This window comes from Populus euphratica, unplaced genomic scaffold (genome assembly GCF_000495115.2).
Source record: "Populus euphratica unplaced genomic scaffold, PopEup_1.0 scaffold427.1, whole genome shotgun sequence".
Taxonomy (NCBI): Eukaryota; Viridiplantae; Streptophyta; class Magnoliopsida; order Malpighiales; family Salicaceae; genus Populus; species Populus euphratica.
In genome coordinates, this window is record NW_011500079.1 from 136,949 (window position 1) to 161,407 (window position 24,459).

Sequence of the window (24,459 nt, forward strand, 5' to 3'; positions counted from 1 at the left end):
TATAAAGCGATCCACAACTTCTACAAAACGACACCGTCATGATAGACAAAAAGAAAAGTTCTGAAAATGTGAAAGCAACGTGAGCTTCAACCAGCACCACCACACCCCAAAGGGTAAGGGTAAAAAGTAAGCCTTGGGCAGTGCTGCTTTAGCAAAAAATCGTGAATACTTGCCTAAGAGTAGAAGAGATATGAATCTGACACAAAGAAGAGTCCCTCAAGTATTTGGACTTGGAAGAAGCAGCAGCATCAGGTCCTTCAAGTCCATCGATTCGTCCTCTATTACCCGCGGCATCCACGTTTTCCAATGCCCTGTAAGATAGTCAGTCACTCGCCTTTACATTTCTTTATTAGTGAAACAAATAAATATGAATGGCTCTTCGTATTGAATTGATAGATAGATAGATACGTATATCTGTCTTTGTCATGGTTAGGACGCTGTTGGTATTGTTGCGAAGCTATCAGAATGTATCGCTTCCAGAGGTGGAAACATTCTTGGGGCTGATGTTTTCGTCCCTGAAAACAAGAATGTCTTCTATTCTAGAAGGTATTGCATCGAATTTATTACTCCATTTCCTATCTTTTTGTTTGTTATTTTGCTGAATCACAGTCTTTGTGGTTGGATTTGGTTCGTAGAATTTCAAAATCTTATTTTTCTTTTTTTATGCTTTTGCTAATGGGTCTGTGTGTTTAGGGTAGTTGGGAGCAAGTTTGACTTATTAATTGTGCTAGCAAGTGGAGGTGTATTTTGATTTCTGTGCAATGTGGCAGTGAGTTTATTTTTGACCCTGTTAAATGGCCACGGTTGCAAATGGACGAGGACTTTCTCAGGATTTCAAAAATGTTTGATGCAACAAGGTCCGTTGTCCGGGTGCCTAAGCTAGACCCCAAATTCAAGATTGCTGTTCTTGCTTCAAAGCAGGTGCATTTGGTTATATTTTTTTCCGGTTGTTGTTTTTTATGCCATCGATATTAATTTAAACCTGTGTTTGTCTTGCTGCAGGAACACTGCTTGATTGATTTGTTACACTCATGGCAAGATGGAAGACTTCCGGTTGATATAACTCGTGTAATCAGGTGAACTTTTGGGAATGTCACCCTTTTTATTTTACATCTGTCTGGTTTCAAGGATACTAATTATGATTCTTCATGCATTCGTAACAGTAATCATGATAGATTCCCAAACACGCATGTGATTCGATTTCTTGAAAGGAATAGTATTCCTTACCATTATTTGGGCACCAGCAAAGAGAATAACAGAGAAGACGAGATCTTGGATTTGGTTCAGAATACTGATTTTTTAGTTCTTGCCAGGTATATGCAGGTAAATATGATGATAAGGTCCATAGTGCCTCTTCTGCTTACTTCTTGCATGCCAAACTAAAAGAATATATGTAGTTGAGCTAATAGAAGAAATAAGGCTTCCTTTTTTCCATTCAACTCTGAAAGCCAATGGATATTCATAAAGCAAGTCCTGTGATATTTTCCTTGCGTCTGTCTTTTTGGCACCCTCAACCATAATATATTACCTGCATAGTTATGATGCATACGCAGTTGTTGATATAATTGAATCAACTATTGTGACATTTGAATTCACAAAAGTTAATTCTTGCTGCAGTTATTATCTGGTAAGTTTTTGCAGAGATATAGGAAAGATATAATTAACATTCACCATGGCCTTTTGCCATCATTTAAGGGTGGGCATCCATCAAAGCAGGTTAGTTTTCTAACCTTATTCTTATGATAAAGAAGTTATCACATTTTCAACCATTTCAACTTTCCTTCGAGTCCCGTACATGTTTAATTTGCTAGATATTGTTCGCAGGCATTTGATGCGGGTGTGAAATTAATTGGTGCGACAAGTCACTTTGTTACTGAAGAGCTTGATGCAGGGCCTATCATTGAGCAGATGGTAATCATTGTTAGTACACTATGTTCTCATCTAAATTCTGGTAATTTTAGCTGTTTGTACTCAGTGATGAATATTTTATTGTCTCATCAATTTGGGTTTTGTTTCCTTTTTTTTCAAGTTGCTCCATCACTTTCTCTGCCACCACATTATCATTTTTCTTGCCATGTTGCTAAAATGTTCAGATGTAAACTGTATTTCACTTGGTAAAATTTTCCACACACAAATTTATACAATACTGGAACTTCTTGAATTAATCAACAATTGTCAATCAAATATCGATCACCCATTCTACTGAATATAGGTTGCTGGATGCTTGCTTATTTCTAGAATAGAAGGCTATCAAACGCAATCCTAGTTGACAGGTTTCAATATCATGGTGCTCAGGAGAAATAAAGAGTCTACTGTGCATGGAAATGGCCATTTTTTTCCAGGCATCAAACACATACACATCAAGTAGGAACTATGTGTGACTGAAATCTATGAGATGGCTGGATCAAGTTGAATAAGCTGAAGGAGAATATAATAGTCTTTAAAATGTGCTCAACTACAATTGTTTTTTGCTTTTTGTGAGAGATTTCAAAATGAGTGGTAAAGAATCTGATTTTCTTGATTTTGATGTAATTTCTCGTATGGCTGAGGTTGTTCACTCAAGGATTTGTGTGATTCCACACACTTTCCTTGTTTGAAAATCAGGTTCAAGTTTGATTTGTTAGAGTTAACTGGATTTTTGAATCTATGCTGGTGAAGATAAGGGGAAGGATTTGTTCATCAGAATAAATTGTCTCAAACCCTGTTCTATAATCTATCACCATTGCTGTTTGAAGTTCTAATGTTATATGGGGTGTTTCATCACATCTTTCGTAGCATGCTATTGTGATGTTTGGTCCTTGATCTTTATCCACCAGGCATTGCAGGATATCTGTAACTGGTTTTGCCTTCAACTTTCTTACGTTTTTGATATCTTTCTTTACATGTTGCAGGTTGAGAGGGTTTCCCATAGAGATAATATACAAAGTTTTGTGCAGAAATCAGAGAACCTTGAGAAACAATGCCTTGCAAAAGCTATAAAATCATACTGCGAATTGCGTGTTTTGCCTAACGAGGAAAACAGAACTGTTGTATTCTGAGGTGAAGACGAAGGAGAGAAATCTGTTGACAGTGATTACAATCTGTATGCATGTCAAGTTATTCATTTAAATTTTCTAATTAAAATATTGACAACACATAGAAATGATGACTACGTCTACTTCAAACTCAAAAGTCACCCAGTGAAGTTCAAGCCTTCTTTTTCGATTTGACTTGCTGAGATCATCAGACAAGACTGGATTTTTTTTGCCCACCTAAAATAAGTTTATCTTTAGTTTATCACCCGGTATCTATGTGGATAGAACTACTAAACCGCTATTTTATTTTTGTGTTTTGCTGCTTCTGAGGATGTCTCAGTCTCCTCTTGTACATTCTTCCTCCGATAGTAAAGTCTCTTTCCTGATAAAAAAGAAAAAGAAAAAAAGAACCCTCGTTTGTTCCTTTACAGTGTATGCAAGCTAGCTCCTTAGAATTCAGCCCCGTGGTTAACACAGACGGGATGGTTAATAGGCACATGTTTATTCATGGGTGTTTCAATTGAAACTGAAATGCGTTAGATAACTACAGGGGCTGTTATATACTGATTGTTACTTTTGTAGCATGCTAAATTTTGATACCTGGGACTTGTCTGAAATTAAAAGGAAAATTAAGGAAAGAAACTTCTTTGTTTTTTGTCACACAGGTACATGGTTATCTTTCACTTAATTCACTGTAAGAATGAAGATTGTAGAAGATTCTCAACTCTGTCAGCTGTACCTTCTTGACAATCCAAGACGCAACCTGACAAAAACTAAGCTGCCCAACTTTCACATATTTGCGTAAGTTCGTGCACATAGACATGGAAAATTGGTTATGATGTTACAGCACCCTTGCAAGGAGAGCTGTCTCATCTCATTTCATAAATTGGGGACTGCACAGGGGAATCGTGTATGCATTTCATATATTGCATAGGTAAATTGTACATAAGAGGGATTTTCATTTGTAATATCACTAGTATACCATTTTCATACTCTAAGATCATTAAACAAAACTTTCATCTTTCCTGTATTATTGGAGCAATATACAAACATGGATGAAACTATGCGCCATCGTTTATGCTTAAGCATTTCAGAGAGCGGTCAGTTACTTCCACATAACTTACTTGTTGCAGAAGATTTTTTATATCATCAACCCACCTCTGCTTGTGAACTTTGCTTTTACACTTGAACTCATGCAGACCTTGTGCTGTTTTAATGCCGAAATACACTTCTTCAGTACTTTCTCTTTCTTTTATATAACGCCATGCTGTTGTCTCATCACAAACTCCATAAACAACACCTAATAGCAGCAGAAGACATTCAGATCTAAAACTGCAGAAATTGTTGCTCAAGTATTTCGAGATTTGAAAAAAAATAAAATGCTGCGCAAAGTAGATTAAAGAGATGGTAAAGATAAAATGGAACTGGAGAAAGATGGAATAAATGCCAAAGCGACACTGAGGTAAATTCTTACCTTTGTGTTTCTTGGACAAGGCTCCTCCAACGTGTTTGCTTTTGATCTTAATTAGGACCTGGAAAGGTTTATACTGGTGAACAAGGAAGTTTATGACTAATAAACCACTGCTCCAACTTTTCTCCAAGTTAGTATTTACCTGAGATTTCTTGTTGATGTACACGGTGACATGCTTCCATCGCAACGCCCCTGACAATTCCGGTAACAATTATTTAGCGTTAGCATCTAAAATCACTCCACAGCAGTTGCGTTTCTTGGTATTTCTTTATCAAGATTTCTAGCAAAATTCCAAAAGCAACAGAGAGAGGATGGACCTTTCTTTGTGTGTTGCAACAGTTCACCAACACAGGGAGGACCCCGTTCTTCTAATGGACCATTTAAAGAAGTCCAGTGAGGAGTGTTTGCCACCCACCTATCATAAGGACTTATAGCAGCATTCCTTCTTGCTTCTTTTGGTAATCTTGCTTTTAAAGCTGCTTCTCCTCTCAAAGCTGATATAAAAGGATAGATCACATTACTTTGGAAACAATATTAAGCGATAGGAAAAACGTGAATACCAGGAAAAGATTGAGCAATTACCTGTCGCTGCAGCTGCAGTAAGGGTCATTAGATCGCCTGGACTTTGAATATCTACTGCTGATCTCACAACAGTAGCTATACGATCATGATCAGCTCCAGCTGATTCTGCTAATTCTATGCAATGTGATGCGAGGAGTTCTGTAGCTGAGGCCAAAGCCATGTTCATTTTGGAGCTGGAGCCACTAGAATTTCCTGCAGCGGTCACCGCAGCCAAGGCTGCAGCTAGTCCGGCTATAGATACAGTAGAATGCATATGAGCATTTTCGGTGCGTGCTTTGTCTTTCTTCATCACTGCACGACTACTGAATTCCTTGTGGTGGAACCATTTTCCTAATGATCCAGTCCTTGGACTATTAGAGTTTACCACCTTCCCTGACTGCAAAGAAGCAAAATAATTAGATGATAAGAATTGAGTGGATTATGTGCCAAGAAAAGCATTGAATGACTTGATACAGAATTGAGAGTGTTCTGATTCGTAATAGAAAATAATGAGCACATGATGGAGAAAGTGTAAATAACTAAGAGTGGCGGAGAAGATGACTCACTGCTTGTGGTGCCACAATTATCTCTGCAAATGTATCGGGATTCTTTTCGGTGAAAAATTGCTTCTGCTTATGAGCTAGAGCTTTTGAAATTTCTGAAGCAGAGAGACTCCAGGATCTAGACAAGAACTCCATAGGCTCTCTTGGTGTCTTTGGTTGAGGGATTGCTGGCAGTGAAGATGCTGGTTTCATCTCCTGGTCCGCCTCTAAATAATCTAGCAAAGAACTACTTTTAAAAGAAGAATAAAGCCCACTTTCCATTTCTTCTATCTATGTCACAATATTCCAATCAAATTGCAAAGCTTCTCTTTCCTGAGCTCCTTGCAAAGGTCAGAGATCTATCTCATTAAAATTACAATAACTGAAGTTCCCTGCAATATCAGTGAAAGATACCTCTAAGAAGAAGAACTTCCAAATTAGACAATAACGTGCAAGGTTTCAAAGAAAGAGCATTCCTTGCTAAGACCTGAAAGAAGTTGTAAAAGAAATAAAGCAGGCCAAAATATGAAGGTAGAGATCTGCTCTACTAACCTGGCAAGCTCAGAGGCTTTATATACTAGCAAAACGATATTACTCTACCACTCTTCCTTTGGAACTAACTTCTTATATATAGCTTGTAGCTGCAAAAAGGTCAAGAAACTGCAAAATAGGAGGCAAAATAGAGTACAAAAGCACTTTCCAAAACCTAGTGCTTTGAAACCTCAGGAAAATAAGGTCAGGTCTCATGAAAGGGATCAAAAAGACAGAAGTCACGGAACTCGATAGCTAATATAATCCTAGTTTAAAGGACACAAGGAGAACATTATCCTTAATAAACGGGGACTGTTTCTTAAGCACTCATGCAAGAAAGCGCAGGATTCTACAAGGAAACAAGGGATTATATGTATTAAACTCTCTACTTTTTGGGCAGTATGAGTATTAAATGTCGAGTATATTTGCCCAATGAGTGCTAATAAGAGCGCATGGATGGTCTCTCTTATAGGTATTTTGAAACTTGGAATTCTGTGCAATACCAGCCAACTCATGAGCATTGGCTAGACGGTGGGGACAGTTTAGGATTCTCTCTCTTTCATTTAAACAGCCTTGCTCAAAAGCGGACGGTTAAGGTTGGTATCCTTATCTATCACATTTAAATTAATTCCTTCAAGTAACTACGTACTTAGATTGGTGTTCTAAGCTTTTGTTTTTATTTTATTTTTGGATAATTTTTAGTATTTTTTTTAAGAATAAAGATTTGAGTTATTGATTTAACTTTGTTTACCAGATTGGTTAATTTAATAATATAATTAAAAAATAATAACAATAAAAATAAATAAATTAAATTCAATTTGTTTTGATAATGGTTAATTATAAAAAATAAACATTTGAAAATATCATGAAAATATACTTTTTGTAATTTTTTAAGAGGTCTCCATGATCTTATTTTATAATGATACAAAAATTAAATAAGAATGGAATAATCTTATAAAAAAATTAAAAATAATAATTTAATTCCTAAAAAAACAAAATTAATTCAAGAAAAAAACAAAAAAACACTCTACTGAACACAAGAAAAATCTAGTTAAGAAACTAGAATAACTTTATAGAAAAAAAATTAAATAAAATTAATAAATTTATTTTTTAAATCAACTTAACGTTGTAGAGTAGAACTTAGAAAAATATATTTTTAAATCAACTTAACGTTGTAGAGTAAAACTTAGAAAAATATAAATAAATAAAATAAATAAAATATGTTCAAATAAACATAACATGACACCTTTTTAATTTGGGTATGGTTGGCTTGAATCCTGAGAAAATAAAAAAGAAAAAAAAGGAGGAGAAGAAAAGGGATGGCCAGCACCAAACCACCCCTTGACCGCTCAATAGGAAGAGCTGAACACGCCGCTTCAGACATCACCGCAAAAATGAGTGTTCGGCAGTTGCAAGATGCCTCGCGCACTGCTTAAATGTGGCGGACTAGCCTATTTGCCTTGACCGTTTAACAGAGTCCCCATATTTATTTTTGTTTTAATTTTACTTTTTTAACACTTAATTATTTTAATTTAGGCCAATTTACTAGGCTCGGCTTGGTTGATCCTCGAATTAACATGCTAGATAGCCAGTCACTCTCGCTATACCTAATTACACAGACCACATACACAGTCTTATAATTGGCCTCTGCTAATCTGTGGTGGCGTTGACACACCGACACAAACGCCAATTTTCATGCTCGTATCAGGTTTCAACATGGAGGGATTATCCCGTACGAAACTCCAGGCTTGCCTTGTACTCAACGTGTTCTTTCCTTGTCATGCACACATACATGCACGGCCTCACTTGCCGACTAGATCATCGAAGGTCCTCTATCAGCCAAAAGATATCGACTTCACTGAGATTTCAAATTTTGGGATGGGATGGCGCATCTCATGAAAAGTGTTCACCCTTTTCCTTATCTTCAAGAGCTGCAAAGAGGGCCCCTAGTCTGCATTATACACATGCGCAGGGTGGCCCATCGTGATAAATGATTTGACCAGGCCAGTCTGGTACGCCTCTAATTTTCAACTCATAATTACATGGGAGTTCTTTGTTGCTTTTTTTTATTTATTTACATGGAGTGTTCGGGTCAGCTTGCGCACATTATGATTAATTTTTATGGCCTATTGAATACCCTGCAAATCCAGTAAACATGTAAAGAATCACGGGGTGACAGACGTGCATACCAGGACTCAAACTCAGATGCAGTGAAAGAAGACAAACCCCTTTCACCACTAGATCAAGCTTTTTATTGTCTTTTTTATTGGTATGGTACATGGCCATTGCTAACACAGTGTAGAAGGAGCGTTTCAGCATGTCCTTGTCGATATTGGATTTTCAGTTATCTTTTCTCTATTCTTCTTCTTAGTAACTCCCAAAAATTATCTAACTTTAGCTTTGTTGGAAACACTGTTCTATACGCGGATTTGAATTTCCTCACTATCTTTTGGACAACTAGCAGCTTTAATCATTAGAGCAGTATTTTTATGAAAGGTGTTTTTTAAAATATTTTTTTATTTTAATATTAGTATATTAAAATTATTAAAAATTATTAATTTAATATTTTTTTCACTTGAAACACACTTTTGAAATAAATCCAAAAGTATCACACCCTAAAACAATAACAATAATATCAAATAAAAAAGAAGTATGTGTAAATTAATTTGAGAACACATAAAAAAATTAGCAAAGAATTCATAGGTTTTTCTGCAATATGTAAATAGATGTCATTATAGCTTTGTAACCCCTTTTTTTCTAACCATTTGGTTATATTTTCAAAAATAAAAAAAAATTAAGAAAAAAAAGATTATGGAGTAAAATAATGATTAAGAGAAAAAAGGGACCAAAATAAAAATAAGAGTTTAAATCCTTCTCTAAATCAACATGAATAGGACTTAAAAAAAAATAAAATAAAAAAAGAAAATCCAACTGAAAAAAGAAAAAGAAAAGAAACTTTTTTTTCCCACATACATAACCCTAATCTTTATGGTTTCCACTTCTTTTGACCAAGTTGTACTGTCACTTAATCACACCAATAGCTGATAGCTTTATCATTGGTAAATAAATAGTGGCATAACACGACAACAATACCCCTTAAAAGACCACAATTGTTTTTACATATCTCTTTGTCAGACAATTATGCAACAACTTTTTTTATTTATATGTGACCACCATCTTATCTTTTTCCTTCAACAACCATCAACAACCCTAATCTCCCACTCATCCACTACCCTTGATTTCCTTTCCAATCATATTCTTTTTTCTTATAAACCTAACAAAAAAATCCAAGAAAAGACAACTCGAAAACATACCTAAATAACCTATAAATCATAGAATCATTAAACCCTAAAAACCCAACATTTTTTTTTGTCGTTTTATAGGTTTTAGCATTGTGTTTGTATAACACGCATTGCTCATAAATTCCAGCAACTCTCTAGCGCGTGAGGTGTGTAGTAACTCTATAACGAGTACTTCTTTGTTTTAACATATAAAAAATGTAAAACTTTCCAAGAAAAATGTGTTCTTAATGCAATTCATTTATCAATTCAAGGCAATTTTGTTATTTCTAACATTTTTGGTTATCATTTAAATGACATTTCATCATAATTCAATTTTAAACCCAGTTTTAATCACTTTTTTTAATATTATTGAAAAATAGAGAAAAATGAAAAAATATTAAAAATTTCAATGAAAATGCATTCTTGATGTAATTTAGCCAATTCAAAGTTATTTTGTAATTTTTGACCTTTTTGATAAGTTTTCATTGTAACTCATTGTTTACCAATGTTTCAACCACTTTTCTTGTTATTTTATAAATTATAAAAAAATACAAAAATTTTCAAGAAAATTGCGTTCTCATTTTATAAATTATAAAAAAATACAAAAATACAAAAATTTTCAAGAAAATTGCATTCTTAATGCAATTAAACCATTTTACTACTCTTAACCTTTTTTTAATCATTTTCATGTTAATGAATTTACAAATGTTAACATATCAAGAAAGAGGATTTTGATAGAGAAAATAACATTCTTTTTTTTCATGTCTACAAAAAAATTGAGAAACCTTTCCTTTTATTCTTTTATGCTCTTTTCACTCAATCAAATAAGCCCTAAAACTTTAAGATACAACCTCTTAGCCTTATTTTTATTGTCGATATTACCAAAAAAAAAATACTAAGAATAAACCTTGTACATGCTGCCATTTTTGTTTATCATTGCAAACTTGACACATACATATAAAAAATGCATCTTTACACCCTCTTTTTTATGTTTCACATCATACAAGGAAATGAATACTTACACCTATTGTTTTGTTACAAGAAAAAGCCATAGAATAATAACCCTTATGTCCTATTTTGCAACTGCAAGATTAAGCCAAAATAACACCATGCTGTACTTTATTATATCTAAAAGAAAATCTTTGCAACTGCAAGATTAAGCCAAAATAAAACCATGTTGTACTTTATTATATCTAAAAGAAAACCCATTAAAACCCATTTGAAGCTACCAAATTTGGCTTGATTTGTCACGCTATATGTGTTGTCTTTTCCCTCCATTTACAATTATAAAAGCACACTCTTCACACTTGAAATTGATGGGGGGGAAAACATATAAAAGATGTTGCTTATTATGCTAAAAAAATAGCCACCATTTTTTTTTATGGTTGTAAAAACATAACCCATTTATCATGTTTTATAGCTATCAAACAAAGCTAAAAGAAAACATTAATGTTTGTCCTTTAAAATCAACTATAATAGAATCCTAAAAAACCTTCTCAAAACCATGGACCACACTGTAAAAGAAGATGAATAAGTTTAGATAGAATTATTACAGAAAGAGAGATAGATGAATGAGATTATTATGGAGAAATCAAAGGTCAAGATTGAATGTTGAAGGAGCTACTCTAGGTTCTTTCTTAAGGCTTATAAAAGAAGGCTAAAATGTTGGAAAAATAGCTAGATGGAGAAAGAGGTAGAAAAACAAAAAAGTAAGCTAAAATAAAAATAAAAATAGTGAAAATAGAAAAAAATAAGAGAGAAGAAATATAAAATGGAAAGAAAAGAAGCTAGAAAATAGGGTTCATGTTGACAGTAGAAAAAACAAATAGTAAACAGAGGAAGGAAAAAAAGGTTAAAATGAAAGAGAGAGAGAAAGAGAGAGACCAACCAAATTTTGATTGAGAATAGGCAATCTGGTCTAGTCAAACTAGAAAACTATTTAGTTTTTAGATTCTAACTTGCGCTAAATATCTTAGTTTCAGGAATTCTTTGTCTTGATAACAAGTTAAGAAATATTGTTAAAACTTTTAAGAGGAGTCTAAAATCCATTTCTGTCATTTTGAAGATTGAAACGTAGCAGAAATAAAGAAATCCAAATCTATTTAGAAGCTCATTACATCCCAAATTCAGTTTCAGCTTTCTAGTTTATGGATTCCAACTTTATTTATTTTTTCTAAAATATGATAATTATATGTTTAATAAACTTGAACCCTTTGTCTTTTTTATATTGTCTTACATATATATATATATATTGGAAATAAAAAAATAAGTTGATGAGTTTTCTTCATGTTGGCAATGTTTGAATTTTTTTTTTTAATTTGTTAGGTTAATGTGTGTTTTAGTTTTAGAGACCGATATTAATCTAACACTTGGTTTTTTTTTTAACTTAAAATGAACTTAAAAATGCTTTGATGATTTTCTAATGAGTTTTCATTAAGATTTCATTGTTTTCATTGAGTTTTACTTAAGCTTTTTAAAAGACTAGTTCAATGAGTCTTTTAATTTTAGGGATTGACGTGGACCTAACACGTGATTTTTAAATTTAAAATGAATATAAATATGTGTTAACGTGCTTTTTTCAAGTTTTGCTTAAGCTTTTTAAAGGGTTAGGTTGATGAGTATCCTAGTTTTATGAACCAACATGGACATAAGGTTTAGTATTTAAACTTAAAAGAGCTTAAAAATGCATTGTTAGTTTTCATCAAGTTTTGTATAAGCATTTTAAATGGTTAGATCAACGAGTCTCCTAGTTTTAGGGATCAATATGATTCTAATACTTGTTTTTAAAACTTAAAAAATAGTCTAAAAATGCTCTGAAGGTGTTTTTTTTCAAGTTTCATTTAATTTTTTTAAATCGTTAGGTTGACAGGTCTTCTAGTTTTAGGGATCAACATGGAACTAATGCTTGGTTTTTTAACCTAAAAGGAGCCATAAAAAATGCATCAATAAGTTTTTGTTAAGATTTCATCAAGTTTATTCATAATTTTTAAACAGATAGGTAGATGAGTCTCCTAATTTAGGGACCGATATAGGCCTAGCATGATGTTTTTTATAAAAAAAATCATTGAATTATGAGATTTATAATCTAGAATTTAATGCTAACTAGATAAAAAATAGATCAATAATAAATAATTTTTAAATAAAAAATAATTTGAACCAATAGATGGCATACATATAACAAATGTGTAAATGGTGATGACTTTATAACTAGCATATATTTTAGGATTCTTAGTATCCGTAATGTTCTAGACGATGACTCTATTTTCCATAATTTTTCTTTAATTTTGGAGGTTCTATTTTACATTGGGATTGATAAAGTGCTCAGGCAGACATTTCCCAACCTTGTTTCACCAATTTTTGATCAACTCTAGCCATCCTTAGAGGTCGATTTCAAACCCTAACACATTAATGTATGCTAAATGATTTGTAATTGTGATAGTTTATTTGTGATGTTTTGATATGGTGTGTTTGTGAATTTGATTTATGTGGGGGTTATGTTAATTTTCTATATGGATGATTTTGCTCCAATAATTATTCGAGTATTATTTTGTCATTGAATCTATTAGTATCAATTTCTATGCATAGATGATGGATATCTTATATGTTTATAAGGTGAGTTTAATTTAAGTGTAAAAGGTAGATTTTTTTATGTAGGGTTTATTTATTTTATTCTATATGATGAATTCTCTAAAATAAACGGTAGGAATTTTTTCACATGTATAAAAGTTTGATTTTTATATTCATCTGTGTCCTTGTTTTATTTGCTAAAGATCTATTTTCATATATAATAATAAAAAAATGATCTTTATTTTCTATGATATTTGTTATGGTAGTGTATATGCCATGTAACTAATAAGTTGGTAACACTTGGCATTGACTTTATTTAAGTAAACATATTTAATTTTTAATAAAAGCTTTATTTATCTTCAATATTCATCAAATATTTAATTAATGAATCTAATATTTAATTAATGAATTTAGAGTAAAGATAAAGTTCTTATGACAAAAATGCTTTGTAAATAAAATTATAAAGTTGTTATAATTATAGAATTCTTATTACATCAAAACATTATTCATAAAATGTTTCTAGTCAATTCTTTATTAAGACTTAATAATAATTAAAGCTATTAAAACTAATATTTTTTTTTATGAAAAGAAATAGCTATTCTCATAAGCTGAGGTATGAAGAATACCTAAAACTAATATAAAAGTGTTTGTTATATGATATATACACTAAACTAAATCGCATGAGAATTTCATGTGAAGAGATCACTCGTGTTTATAGAAAGGCTCATGTAAATAGTAATGTAAATAATTTTTAAACTTTAGATCACTAAATTATCTTATATAGTGAATGTTATATTTTGATTCTACTGCATGTTTCTCTAATTAGGGTAATAAATGGGCATATATTAAGTATAACATGAATTATATGAAGGTATTTGAGTAATAAAGAAAGGATTCATCATCCTAGATGAATTAGGACAGCTGTTCTCAAATAGTATTGATTGTAAATTCTTGTACAATGTGAAATGAGATTTGAAAAATATAAAAAAAGTGTTAACATTAAAAATATAGCAATCCCTCTCTTATAAAAAAAGATTTAAGAGATTTTTTATTGGTGATTCGTGTAAATTATCATTAGATCTCAGATACTTGGATGACTTGTGATTTGCAACAAACCAGCCTTGAAGCAATTATTCAAAACTGAAAAGAACATTTGATCTTCAAATAATTTTTGTATAAATCTTAACCAACTCTAGATCTGTTTAATAGAATTATTGAGACTCTAAAAAAAAATTATATTTATCATTTTTGTTACATATGTATATCTTAGGAAAACCAATAGATTAATACGTTATGATTTTAAAATTTATTTTCATGAGTTGAGAAGTGTCTTAGGAATACCTTTTTAATTCCTTTTTCCATCGTACAATAATCTATTATCTTATAGAAAAAATTACTTTCAAGGTGACAATATTTTATAAAATAAAAGAAAATATAACGTTCTTTTATGCTATGTATGTATTTTTTTTTTCATACATGAGACTACATACTAGGAATTTTTCGAGTCTCATGATATATTCTTCCTTATCATGGTAAGTAGATTTAGGCATGGTCAACGTGATTCTGTCAAAGCCCATTAAGTGTAGGTGGTGGTTTTAGTGTCTATTTTAAACATAGTTTTAAAACCCGGCCTGGTCTGGCAGGTTGACTCGGGACCTGTCGACCTGGGGCTAGAACCGGGCCGGTTTAAAAAAAAATGAAGAAAAAACCTGGTGTAACATGGCGGGTTGACCCGGCAAGACTCAGTTGCAAACCCGTTAACTTTGTTTTTTTTTTTAAACAATGTTATTTTGATTTTTAAAAAAAAAATAAAATTTGATCCAACCGACCCGGTAACCTGGTAAAAACCCGAAACCCCGGCCTTGAACTGGACCGAGTCTAATGTTATTTTGATTTTTTTTAAAAAAATAAAATTTGACCCAACCAACCCGGTGACCTGGTAAAAACCCGAAACCCCGGCATTGAACTGGGCCGAGTATTAAAACTATGATTTTAAATATACCCAAAGTAAATGAGTTAAAAACTTAACTCAACATTGATCATCCTCTTCGGTTTAATGTTTATATTTTAAAAATAAAAATTGTGATTTTTTGTCAAACCCATATCTCATATCATTGTCTTAGGTTTTGCCTGTTTACCATGTCAATAAACAATTAGTGTCTAAGCATTATGTTTGATCACCAAATACAGATTCGAAACAACTTTTTTATTTTTATGTTTAATTCGTGGAGATGTTCCTGCAATTGTAGCTGTTACAGTGAAGAGACACTAACAGATTCTATGTACAAGAGGTGTGATTGTCATCTCGCCCTTTGTCCTGCACTTCGAATAAGAAATCCACAAATGACTACTTTTCTTGGCCACATGGTACCGAGCAAGCTGAGCTGCTCCACCTGCACATTGCATAGCAGAAATTGACAAGTATTCGGTATGGACTCAAGTTTTCAAATCGAAGGAAAGAAGTCGCCGAGAAAGTAGAAAGATATCCTTATCTCCACATGCAGGTGGAACCTTGGATCAAATAAAGCTAGACCGTCATCAAAGAACATTGCCGGACGGTCACACTTCAGGCCATTCAACAAAATTCTACAGAGTCCCACTTTTTATAGTGGAACTTCAAGCGTGTCAAAAATAGAGAGAGAATTCACGTGTGTTTTTCTTTCTTTGGTAGACAGAGGCGCATAAGGCTCAAGAACAAAAACTACAAGGAATTCTTCAGGAGGAGAATCCTTATCAGCCAATCAATCCACACAACAATTACCCTCTTGATTGATGCGACGAAACCGAGCCTTCCAATCATGATGGAGTACAGTCTGAGCCACATGATCTTCAATTTATCATTATTGAACCGGTTATGTGAATACACCGTTTTTTCCAAGCTAATTCAAGATCAGTTTTTAAAATAAATTATTTTGCAATTTTTTATTATCATTATTGCTGTTGTTGTCCATGGACCACCTTGAGGTATTACCATTGTCGTTGTGAATTTCAACTTTATGGACCCTTCAGCTTCCTGTGTCGTATTAGCCTTGCACAATGTCAGGACCTGTGCTGGAAAAAAAAAAAAAAACTCTTTGAAAAGCAAAAGGAAAAAGAAAAAACATATCCTTCGCCGCCCTCCCACAGCTTGTGCGACGACGACGACGACTCTATTTTCGCAAAATTACCGCTGCCTATTCATTGTTCTAATCACTTCCATACAAATTATAAGTTGAATTTTACGTAGTGATATACGTGGCCACTGTTTTTGGCTCTTTCCACCGAGGAATTCTACCACCAAAACAATTTTTCATGGGCAAGTTGGCATATTTTCTAAATTAGTAGAGTTTTTTAAAAATTATAGTTAAAAAACATATTTTAAAAAAGACATGGTTGAATAATGTATTTTTATTTTATCTTGCTTTAAAAATATAATATTTACTAAATATTATTATTTTTAAATATTATAAGATAGTTGTTACACTTTAAAATAGTGATATTTTCATATCGTTGCGCTTCAGAAGCCTGATAATATAAATCTTAAATTATTTGGCTCAACCGGTTTACTGATTAATCTAGTTATATGACCCAATCAATTAATTCACACAAATATTATTATTTTATATTTTTTTTTTCAATTACATTTTATGATCTCAAGTTATTGTCTACATTGTAATTGTCCTCTGTTTTTCAATGCTAGAAAAATAGTCGTACTTGCGATAATAGATAATTCTGAGCAGTCATGTGTAAGTATACTATAAATAAATGAAAATCTGCCTCAAACAAATTATATGAATAACCTAGTAAATGCATTTATGAATTAGTAAGATAGATATAAGCTCAAGAAGAGATCTCGTCGCGTGAAACCAGAATAATGGCTCAAAGAACCATAATTTTTTATCTAATTTTTGAACCGTAATTAATTTTTTATGTGAGTTTCTAAATATTGTTATTTTTATATTTAAAAAATTTTGCTCCTTGTTCTTGATTTTGATAATTTTATGATTTTTCTAATAAACTATTCAATCAATTAATTATGAATTTAAATAGATGCAGTAATTACATGTGACGACAACAATTTCTAAAAATACACTATTTCATTGAAACTTTTTATTTAAATGTAATTTCTTATTTATTTGGGTTTTCCATACTAATTGTCTAATTTATCCGCCAAATTACAACAAAGTTGATATAGTAGATCTACAAGGCCGATCTAAATAATCCAATGGTAGCCATTCTAAAATTGAAGCTGGTTTCTTGAATCAAACCTCCGAGAGCAGGATCTAGGGTACCATATCTTGTACTCTGCCATTAAATAAAGACTTAGGCAAAGGCTTCTCATAACTAGAAGGTAACTCTAGGCCAGGCTCATATGCATCAGGCAGTGCAAAGTATGCATCCACCATGTCATCGGTTGCTTGTTCCAAACAAGGCGGATACCACTCCATGTGTATTATTTAAAAAAAAAAATCAGTCCATGACCAATCAAAGGTTTAGCTCACCATAAATTCTCAGTCGAAGGATAAAGAAGATACCTTGGGTGGAAAGCATTTATCAACTAATCTTGCTCGAACTCCCTAACCAAGCATGCATGGTTCAGATGAAATATATTCGTTTATTATGAAAATCCAGGATAAGTGGGCTATCTGAAAGAAGAATCTCGATTTTACCTCGCAGAAGTCATTGGAGATCTGTCTAGAAATTGCTCGAAGAGTCATCCGATACTCGCGATCAAGACATTGTTCAAGTGTCCGAAATCTACCTTCTCGTATCTAACAAAGTAGATAAACCAAGCTATTAGAGCATGAGGAAGACAAGTAGAGTAGATTAAGTGATTAACCAGAGCCGTTTTAAGCGTTGTGCTGCTTGAGCAATTACTCAGAACTTACAGATCTCAGGGAAACCTTCAAGCTCAGAGGCGGAGCTTCTCTTAGTTTTCGAACTGTTGAAATGCACCAGTCATCTTTCGTTCTGGCTGCTTCACTTTCCTGAGAAATGTTGTTGAAATGCACTCATTATTCTAATACACTGAAGAAGAGAACAAGTAACTTCCCAACCCTTAGGACTTGGAAAGGTGAATTTAAACACAAGGACACTGAAGCACACATAAATTTCCAATTTCAGTTTCAGCACATAGTTAAAATGTGAACGAAGAAAACTGAAAACTGGTGACCATTACCAAACCTTTTTTCAAGTCGAGATAATCTCGGCTGGCTCTTCAATTTGCGGTCCAATTATGTTCTTACCACTCAATAAAGTAAAAACACCATGAGAATCTAGCAACTTATAAGCAGTTGGTGTAATTTGTTTAGTTTATGAACGAGAATCATTTCTCAGTAAAGATAGCAAAAACGAATGAGAGCACGGGAACTGTTATGCCTATTCATGAACTGTCACTCTTCTCCCACATTGAACCATCACTCTGGCTTTGCATTAATGTAAAACCTATTGTAGATTCTTTCTGGGAAAAGAAATCTTACCAGAGAGTCAACAATTTCCTCGACTGTGGCATGACCAAAACATTTATTTAGCGTATTCATCCTGAACATAGTAGATGCAAAGTAAATAGGACCATATAAATACCATACCAAAAATCCAAAAACAAAATGTGGAACCTCAAGCAAGTATAGTTTTGAAGGACGAATACAAACATAGTCTCAATTCTACACACATAAAAAGGCATGAATCCCTTGGGAAGGATGAACATTCATAATCAAAGCTTGGCGGCAACAGATCTTTAATTACATACAGGCCAGAGTTCTTGATCCCATCTCTGTTTTTCGTTTTTTGTGTGGGTGTGCGTTGGGAGGGGGGTGTCAGACAAAAACTACCTAGGAAGCCAAGCCGGACTTCTGCACTGCACTGCTTGAGAAAATTTATAGGCATATTAATTATTAACTATATAATTTCAGTCAGCTGCCGATTCTAAGTATATGAGATATCATCATGAGTCTATGAATATGCTTTCAATTCTCCCTCGTATCAAAAGATGCTGTGAGAATCTGTTTTGTTGTATTTAAAAGATGTTGAAGTTTTCTACGTAGCATGGCTGCAATGGTAACTGTATCTCAATATCATAAAAAAATTAAAAAGACAAAAATAAACAATTTTTTATAGTGTTTTAACTGAGCTTTTCCTGGATTGACTAAGTCGAGAATCAATTTGGGTTTTTTTACCGTGTCACACCTAGTCAATTCTCCTTTTATTTTTATTGAAAACCAGCCCAGTCTATATCTTAGATCGTTTAGGTCACAAGCTAACTCGTCGGGTAAGGATGATGGGTTTTAAAATAACCTTTAGGTGTGAGTAAAACTCGATTTCAAAATCTATACAAACAATGGTAAATAGCTTGACGATGGAGGTGGGTCAAACAAATATAATATTTCTAAACAGTTAATTGGAGATCCATCACAAAGATATCATGCAAAAAGCTTAGTATACTCATTTATGAACCAATAAGACGGAGCAAGCTGAAGAAGAGGCATATGAATGCCAAACCAACGTTTTGATACTATTTTTTTATACCATGCTACAGCATGGGTCAATTTTTTTTTCAATCTTAAGAAAAAATATAAAGATGCCAGGAAGTAAAAGTCTAATGTATATCAGCCAAAATACTTTTAAAATACTTAAATAGTAATAAGATATTAGATTATGTAAATTTTTTTTTAAAAAATATTAAGATAGATCAATCAAGTTCAACCATGATTAATATGCAAAATCTATAAAAAAAAATTAAAAAAGACTAGTTATAATGAACAAAATATTAAAGTCTAAAAATAAAAAAAATAAATTTAAAAAAGGACCCAAACACAACCATCACCAACTTTTTTTTAATTATTATTGATATCATTTAAAAGATCAAATTACCCTTAAGACTAGATTATTATAACAAAACAAAAAAAACCAATATAATATTACAAATAAGCACCTGACATCAAGTTTTAAATATTTTGATTTTAAGGGTAATATAGTAATTTTGAAAACTGAAATTTAAAGAAAAAACATCCTTAGACCTAAGTAAAGTGTTGTTTTGCTTTTAAAGGCATTCCAATAATTTAACTATGCAAAAAAGTTATAAAAAAACTACAATAACCTTCTTCATTTCAAAAAACATATAATCCATAATAATTAAAAGAGGGTAATTGTGAAATTTTAAAAGGATATAAAGGTAAATTTATTATTTCCATCCACATTTATTATCTCCAGTAAAGTTTTGAGAATTTTGATTTATAAGGCAAGAGTTATTACATTGTGTTTAAAAGGTAAAATATCAAAAAAGCCCCTACACCGTAGTTAAGTGTTTTTTTCTTTTAGTTTTGAGAATTTTGATTTATAAGGCAATAGAGTTATTACATTGTGTTTAAAAGATAAAATGTCAAAAAAGCCCCTACACCATAGTTAAGTTTTTATTTTGTTTCCTTTTAAGAGTAATCAAGTAATTTAGCTATTGAAAAAAATGGAGGAAAAAACCAAGATGCTCTTAATCAATCCAAGAATGATCTATTGATTTTGTAAGAAGATTCATTTACCCCTCAAAGCTAATTTAATGATTTTTATTGATAAAGAAAAAGGTATAATTTCATCGTTGCAATCCACAACGAATTATGCCTTGTCTATAATGGTTTTCTCACAAGGTTTAAGTTGTAATAATAAAAATGCCATAATTTTCGATCGATGAGGGTCAAATTTTATGAATTGATTAGACATGCCCAATTTTGTAGGAGGTTTGCTGGCTATAACTGGCCATGCTTAAGAAAATCCATAAATTAGATCATGAAGATGTGTTTGGTTCAATTTCGTTCGTTAAAGAACAGATTAGGGTTCTTATGTGTAAAATCTTTTCGCATCAATCCTGTCATTCTTTCTTTCTATCTTTTGTTTTTCTGTCTGCGTCACTTTATCAGTTAAGTTGAATGACTCCCATTATTTTATATCTGACTTTCAAGATTATAGACATGCATGTGCATTTTTCTGTGACATTCCAGTGCATATCTGGGTAAGCCATTTCTTGTCTGCTCCTCAGTTTTCTTATGATCTACAATCTATAGTTGTTCTTCACTTCTTCTGGAAGCCATTGAAATGTATAAATTGGAATAATCCCGAGTGGAATAGAAAACCAGGGGACAACGATGTATATACATGTAGTGTCCTCAAAGTCTATATATGCGTGTGTACTCTACGGTACTGGCTTACCTGTGAAGAACACTTCTTTCGCTCGGATTTGCAGTCTGGCAAAAACTAGTTAAAAAACTTTCCATGACAGAAAAATCTTTTGCAGCTAATTTACCAAGCTGCTCTTCAATGAGAGGGACACTCTGTTAAGAAGAGGAAGATTTGATATCATTTGACTAAAATAGATAGAAGAAACCGATAATAAGAAAAACATAGAGGAAGAACAAACTGCATTGGGTGAATAATGGGTAGCTAGCCCGCAAGCAAGCATTTCGTCTCCACTAAGCATATCTCCAGTTAGACCTAGATATTCCCCTGTAGAAATCCCCCAAATAAAGGGGTAAACAACATAATTTTTTAGGCATTAGCAAACAGCAGGGAGAGATTTACCATGAAAACATGGCAACCATCTCTTTTGGACAATGAATGCAAAATTTTTTAGGCATTAGCAAACAGCAGGGAGAGATTTACCATGAAAACATGGCAACCATCTCTTTTGGACAATGAATGCAAGGGAAAGGAAATACGCATCAAAGCACAAATCTAACTAAAAAGCCTGCAAGAAGATGCTGCATGTGATGATTCGAGCTGAACGAGTTAATTGGTAAGCATGAAAAAAGTAAATATCACATCAGTTTAGTAAAAGCAGCTAGAGAACTTGCCTAAGCATAAGCATGAAAAAAGTAAATATCACATCAAAAAGCAGCTAGAGAACTTGCCTAAGAATCCAGGTAGGCGTGAAAGATAATAGGAAGCGCCAGCATCAGGATGGAGGCCAATAAGAACTTCAGGAGTGGCAAAAACCTGCAGTTTTTGCTGAGAATGTGATATCAACTTGGGGGGAATTTTACTCAGATTGAAGAACTAAAATCTTATGAAATGAAATGAAGTTCTGAAGAACATAAACTATGACACCCTGAAGTTTCTGGCTTTCAAATGAAACTCAAATTATGCGCATCCCATTCTTTACATTAGAGGGGAAAAAGGAAAAAAAGTAATTTGATTAGATCACACCATCTGCATAGCAAGAAATTGTCAAGTTCAAAACTATAGAAACTATACATATCATCAGACAAACCAAGAAAGGAGTAAACAGGATAAGAGGAAAGTGAAAGAGGATAAATATTATGGAAGATTTACTGAGACGTTACAGTTTTATCAGTAGCAATACGAAATGACCCATGGACTGAAATCCCAGCTCCTCCACCCATTGTAATGCCATCCAATATAGCAACCTACATGCATGGACACCTATTTTGAGCAGAGGAAAGATTCAGTTCTCAAACCAAAAACAACCAAAACCGAAGACATGTCATGCTGAATTGCTGCGACATGACTTCTGGAACTAGAACCCCTCCAGCCATCTCTCATCTCTGCCTCTCCATTTCCCACTTTCTCCACAATGGCATTCTCTTATTAACAAGCCACACCTTCCACTTGATAAATAGCAGAAAAGAAAGAAATTAATGGTTGTTTTTCAAGCCAAACCCATCCATTGCCAATGGAGAGCGAGTTAGTAGTTATGGTCCTATCTTTCTCCTCCAAGATTTTCTAGACGATCCAAGTTTGTGCCATATATTAATTCATGGTTCCACTTTCCTCGATGAAAGAAAATATTAATTAGTGAAATTTAATCCCCCTAGCTTCCCACCCATATTAATCAGATAACCTTTTAGAAAGAGAGAGCTAGAACCGAGGACCTTATTGCAAACCAATGTAAAAAGCTCATCATCATTAGACCAAAGCCCTACTAGTTCTAAGTGACTTAGTTGATTAAGCCAATTAGCACTCACTACCTGTTGAAATTAGTAAACTGGGGAAAACACTACTGCATTGGCTGGTTTTGTAAGAAGAACAAGAGCATGAGCGAGGGGGACAAAAACTGCCTGCAGCATAGATTTTTAACGTCCTTTTATTTTATTTCGTTTTAGGAGGCCAAACTTTTTCAGCGTGCTATATCGGAATGGGTAGCCCATTTGAGTGATAGGGCCGAGCTTGTTTGGAGTGGTGAACCGGCGTCCTATTTTAATTTTTTATAAAGCAATATTTTAAAACTTTTTAAAATTATGATAAACGAACCAAAGATGATGTTATTGTTTAAGATGAATGGATAATGTGATTCCCAAAATATCCATTATTATTCTTGTTCTTGTTCTATTATTAATGAATCAGTCATATTGAGACCTTACAGAATCAAATCCCAAAATATATATATATTTTAACATGTTGAGATTTTATGTTAGAGCGTATGCGTATATTTTAACCCTTCCCAGACTCATCAAGCAGCCTCTTTTTAGGTTAATTAAATAGCCATTAAAAACCCACTGAAAAATATATATTTTAACGTGATGTGGTTTAATTAAAAAATTAACTCAAGGACAAGAAGGTGCTTGTAAAAGTATAAAATGACCCGCCGGGCCGGGCCGGGTTTTAAAACTATGTGTAAAAGTATAAAATGACCCAAAAAAAACTTACAGTGAGCACTTATTTGTCAAAAATATTACATATAAGGACCAATATAACTTTTCTTTTTTGAAATATAGCAACTAAAATGAACATTAAGTAAAAAACTATTTTTTAACAATTAAAAAAATTAAATTAAATTTTAAACGAACAACGTTTTGACAATAATAACAAACACCCCTACGATTCCCGGAACTCGAACCTACTGCCATCTTTTAAAAAAAAAACAGAGTGTAATGATCATAGAAGAAATCTAGGAGAAGACTTACATGCGGTTTCAAATATTTGCTTAAAAGGTACACGAAGCTGTAAAATGTCCTGAAACAGTCTTTACATTCTTCAATTTTCCCTGTAGATAGTCGCAAAACAAATAATGGAAAGACATGGCCATCAGTTAGCAGCAGGTACCAATTTTGACTCTGAAATATGGAGAGGTGTGAAAGTCTTGGTTAGGCAACAACTTTTGTCTTTGGATTAATTATCCATGAAAATATAATCAATGCTCATAACTTTTTATTATTATTATTATTAATATGAGTATGGGATTAATTTGTATGTATCTTAATTTATTTTATAAATTTTAAAATTAATAATTATATAAATTTTTAATAATTATTATATTAGTAATTACAGGATTCAAACTTGAAAACACAAAAAAAACAAATTCATCCATGTTCATAACTTAGTTGATGATTTTGTTATACATTCATAATCGGTATTGCTAAGGAAAAAAAAAGTAGGTGGATGGTGATAGCCAATGAAAAAAATTAATTTTTTATTTTTTTTTAAATTAATATTTTTTTAATATTTTTATATTATTTTGATGTGTTGATATTTAAAATAATTTTTTAAAAATAAAAAAATATTATTTTAAT

At 32.6% G+C, this 24,459-nt stretch overlaps 3 protein-coding genes across 8 annotated transcripts in view; 1 reads left to right on the forward strand and 2 right to left on the reverse strand.

Moving 5' to 3' along the window:
• Positions 1-63: 63 nt before the first annotated feature.
• On the forward strand, positions 64-3,767 carry LOC105108738 (formyltetrahydrofolate deformylase 1, mitochondrial-like). 6 transcript variants are annotated; one of them, XM_011003169.1, is made up of 9 exons: positions 68-313; positions 434-546; positions 771-921; positions 1,003-1,076; positions 1,164-1,323; positions 1,618-1,716; positions 1,825-1,920; positions 2,892-3,082; positions 3,680-3,767. In XM_011003169.1, exons 1-8 carry the CDS (start codon positions 191-193, stop codon positions 3,036-3,038), a joined length of 963 nt encoding a protein of 320 aa, XP_011001471.1. In that variant the 5' UTR covers positions 68-190; the 3' UTR covers positions 3,039-3,082; positions 3,680-3,767. The 6 variants fall into 6 exon arrangements, with proteins under 6 accessions (XP_011001469.1, XP_011001471.1, XP_011001472.1 ...); XM_011003170.1 differs by having other exon boundaries at positions 2,892-3,086; positions 3,680-3,731; XM_011003168.1 differs by lacking the exon at positions 3,680-3,767 and having other exon boundaries at positions 2,892-3,209.
• An 83-nt stretch (positions 3,768-3,850) lies between these two features.
• On the reverse strand, positions 3,851-6,579 carry LOC105108740 (uncharacterized). Its single transcript, XM_011003173.1, has 7 exons — positions 6,141-6,579; positions 5,613-5,980; positions 5,068-5,443; positions 4,803-4,979; positions 4,628-4,677; positions 4,489-4,546; positions 3,851-4,314 (listed from the first exon to the last, which is right to left on the reverse strand). Exons 2-7 carry the CDS (start codon positions 5,868-5,870, stop codon positions 4,076-4,078), a joined length of 1,158 nt encoding a protein of 385 aa, XP_011001475.1. The 5' UTR covers positions 5,871-5,980; positions 6,141-6,579; the 3' UTR covers positions 3,851-4,075.
• A 10,479-nt stretch (positions 6,580-17,058) lies between these two features.
• The window catches only part of LOC105108741 (3-hydroxyisobutyryl-CoA hydrolase-like protein 1, mitochondrial), an 8,466-nt gene continuing 1,065 nt past the window's right edge, over positions 17,059-24,459 (reverse strand). Inside the window, exons 4-13 of the mRNA XM_011003174.1 lie at positions 23,854-24,003; positions 22,273-22,356; positions 21,841-21,925; positions 21,351-21,436; positions 21,143-21,264; positions 18,427-18,487; positions 17,836-17,934; positions 17,617-17,718; positions 17,482-17,523; positions 17,059-17,388 (exon numbers count right to left, since the gene is read on the reverse strand). Of these exons, the coding sequence (XP_011001476.1) occupies positions 17,230-17,388; positions 17,482-17,523; positions 17,617-17,718; positions 17,836-17,934; positions 18,427-18,487; positions 21,143-21,264; positions 21,351-21,436; positions 21,841-21,925; positions 22,273-22,356; positions 23,854-24,003 (990 nt within the window). The 3' untranslated portion in view covers positions 17,059-17,229. The remainder of the gene's footprint in view (positions 17,389-17,481; positions 17,524-17,616; positions 17,719-17,835; positions 17,935-18,426; positions 18,488-21,142; positions 21,265-21,350; positions 21,437-21,840; positions 21,926-22,272; positions 22,357-23,853; positions 24,004-24,459) is intronic.

Bases quoted from the DNA above. Each gene is read 5' to 3' on its own strand.
- LOC105108738 (XM_011003167.1), top strand. From the start codon at position 191: ATGAATCTGACACAAAGAAGAGTCCCTCAAGTATTTGGACTTGGAAGA. The intron at 314-433 runs GTAAGATAGTCA...TGTCATGGTTAG, and splicing joins TCCACGTTTTCCAATGCCCT to GACGCTGTTGGTATTGTTGC. The intron at 1,324-1,617 runs GTAAATATGATG...TTCTTGCTGCAG, and splicing joins TTCTTGCCAGGTATATGCAG to TTATTATCTGGTAAGTTTTT.
- LOC105108740 (XM_011003173.1), bottom strand. From the start codon at position 5,870: ATGGAAAGTGGGCTTTATTCTTCTTTTAAAAGTAGTTCTTTGCTAGAT. The intron at 4,678-4,802 runs GTCCATCCTCTC...CGGAATTGTCAG, and splicing joins GTTGCAACACACAAAGAAAG to GGGCGTTGCGATGGAAGCAT. The intron at 4,315-4,488 runs GTAAGAATTTAC...TGCTGCTATTAG, and splicing joins CTTGTCCAAGAAACACAAAG to GTGTTGTTTATGGAGTTTGT.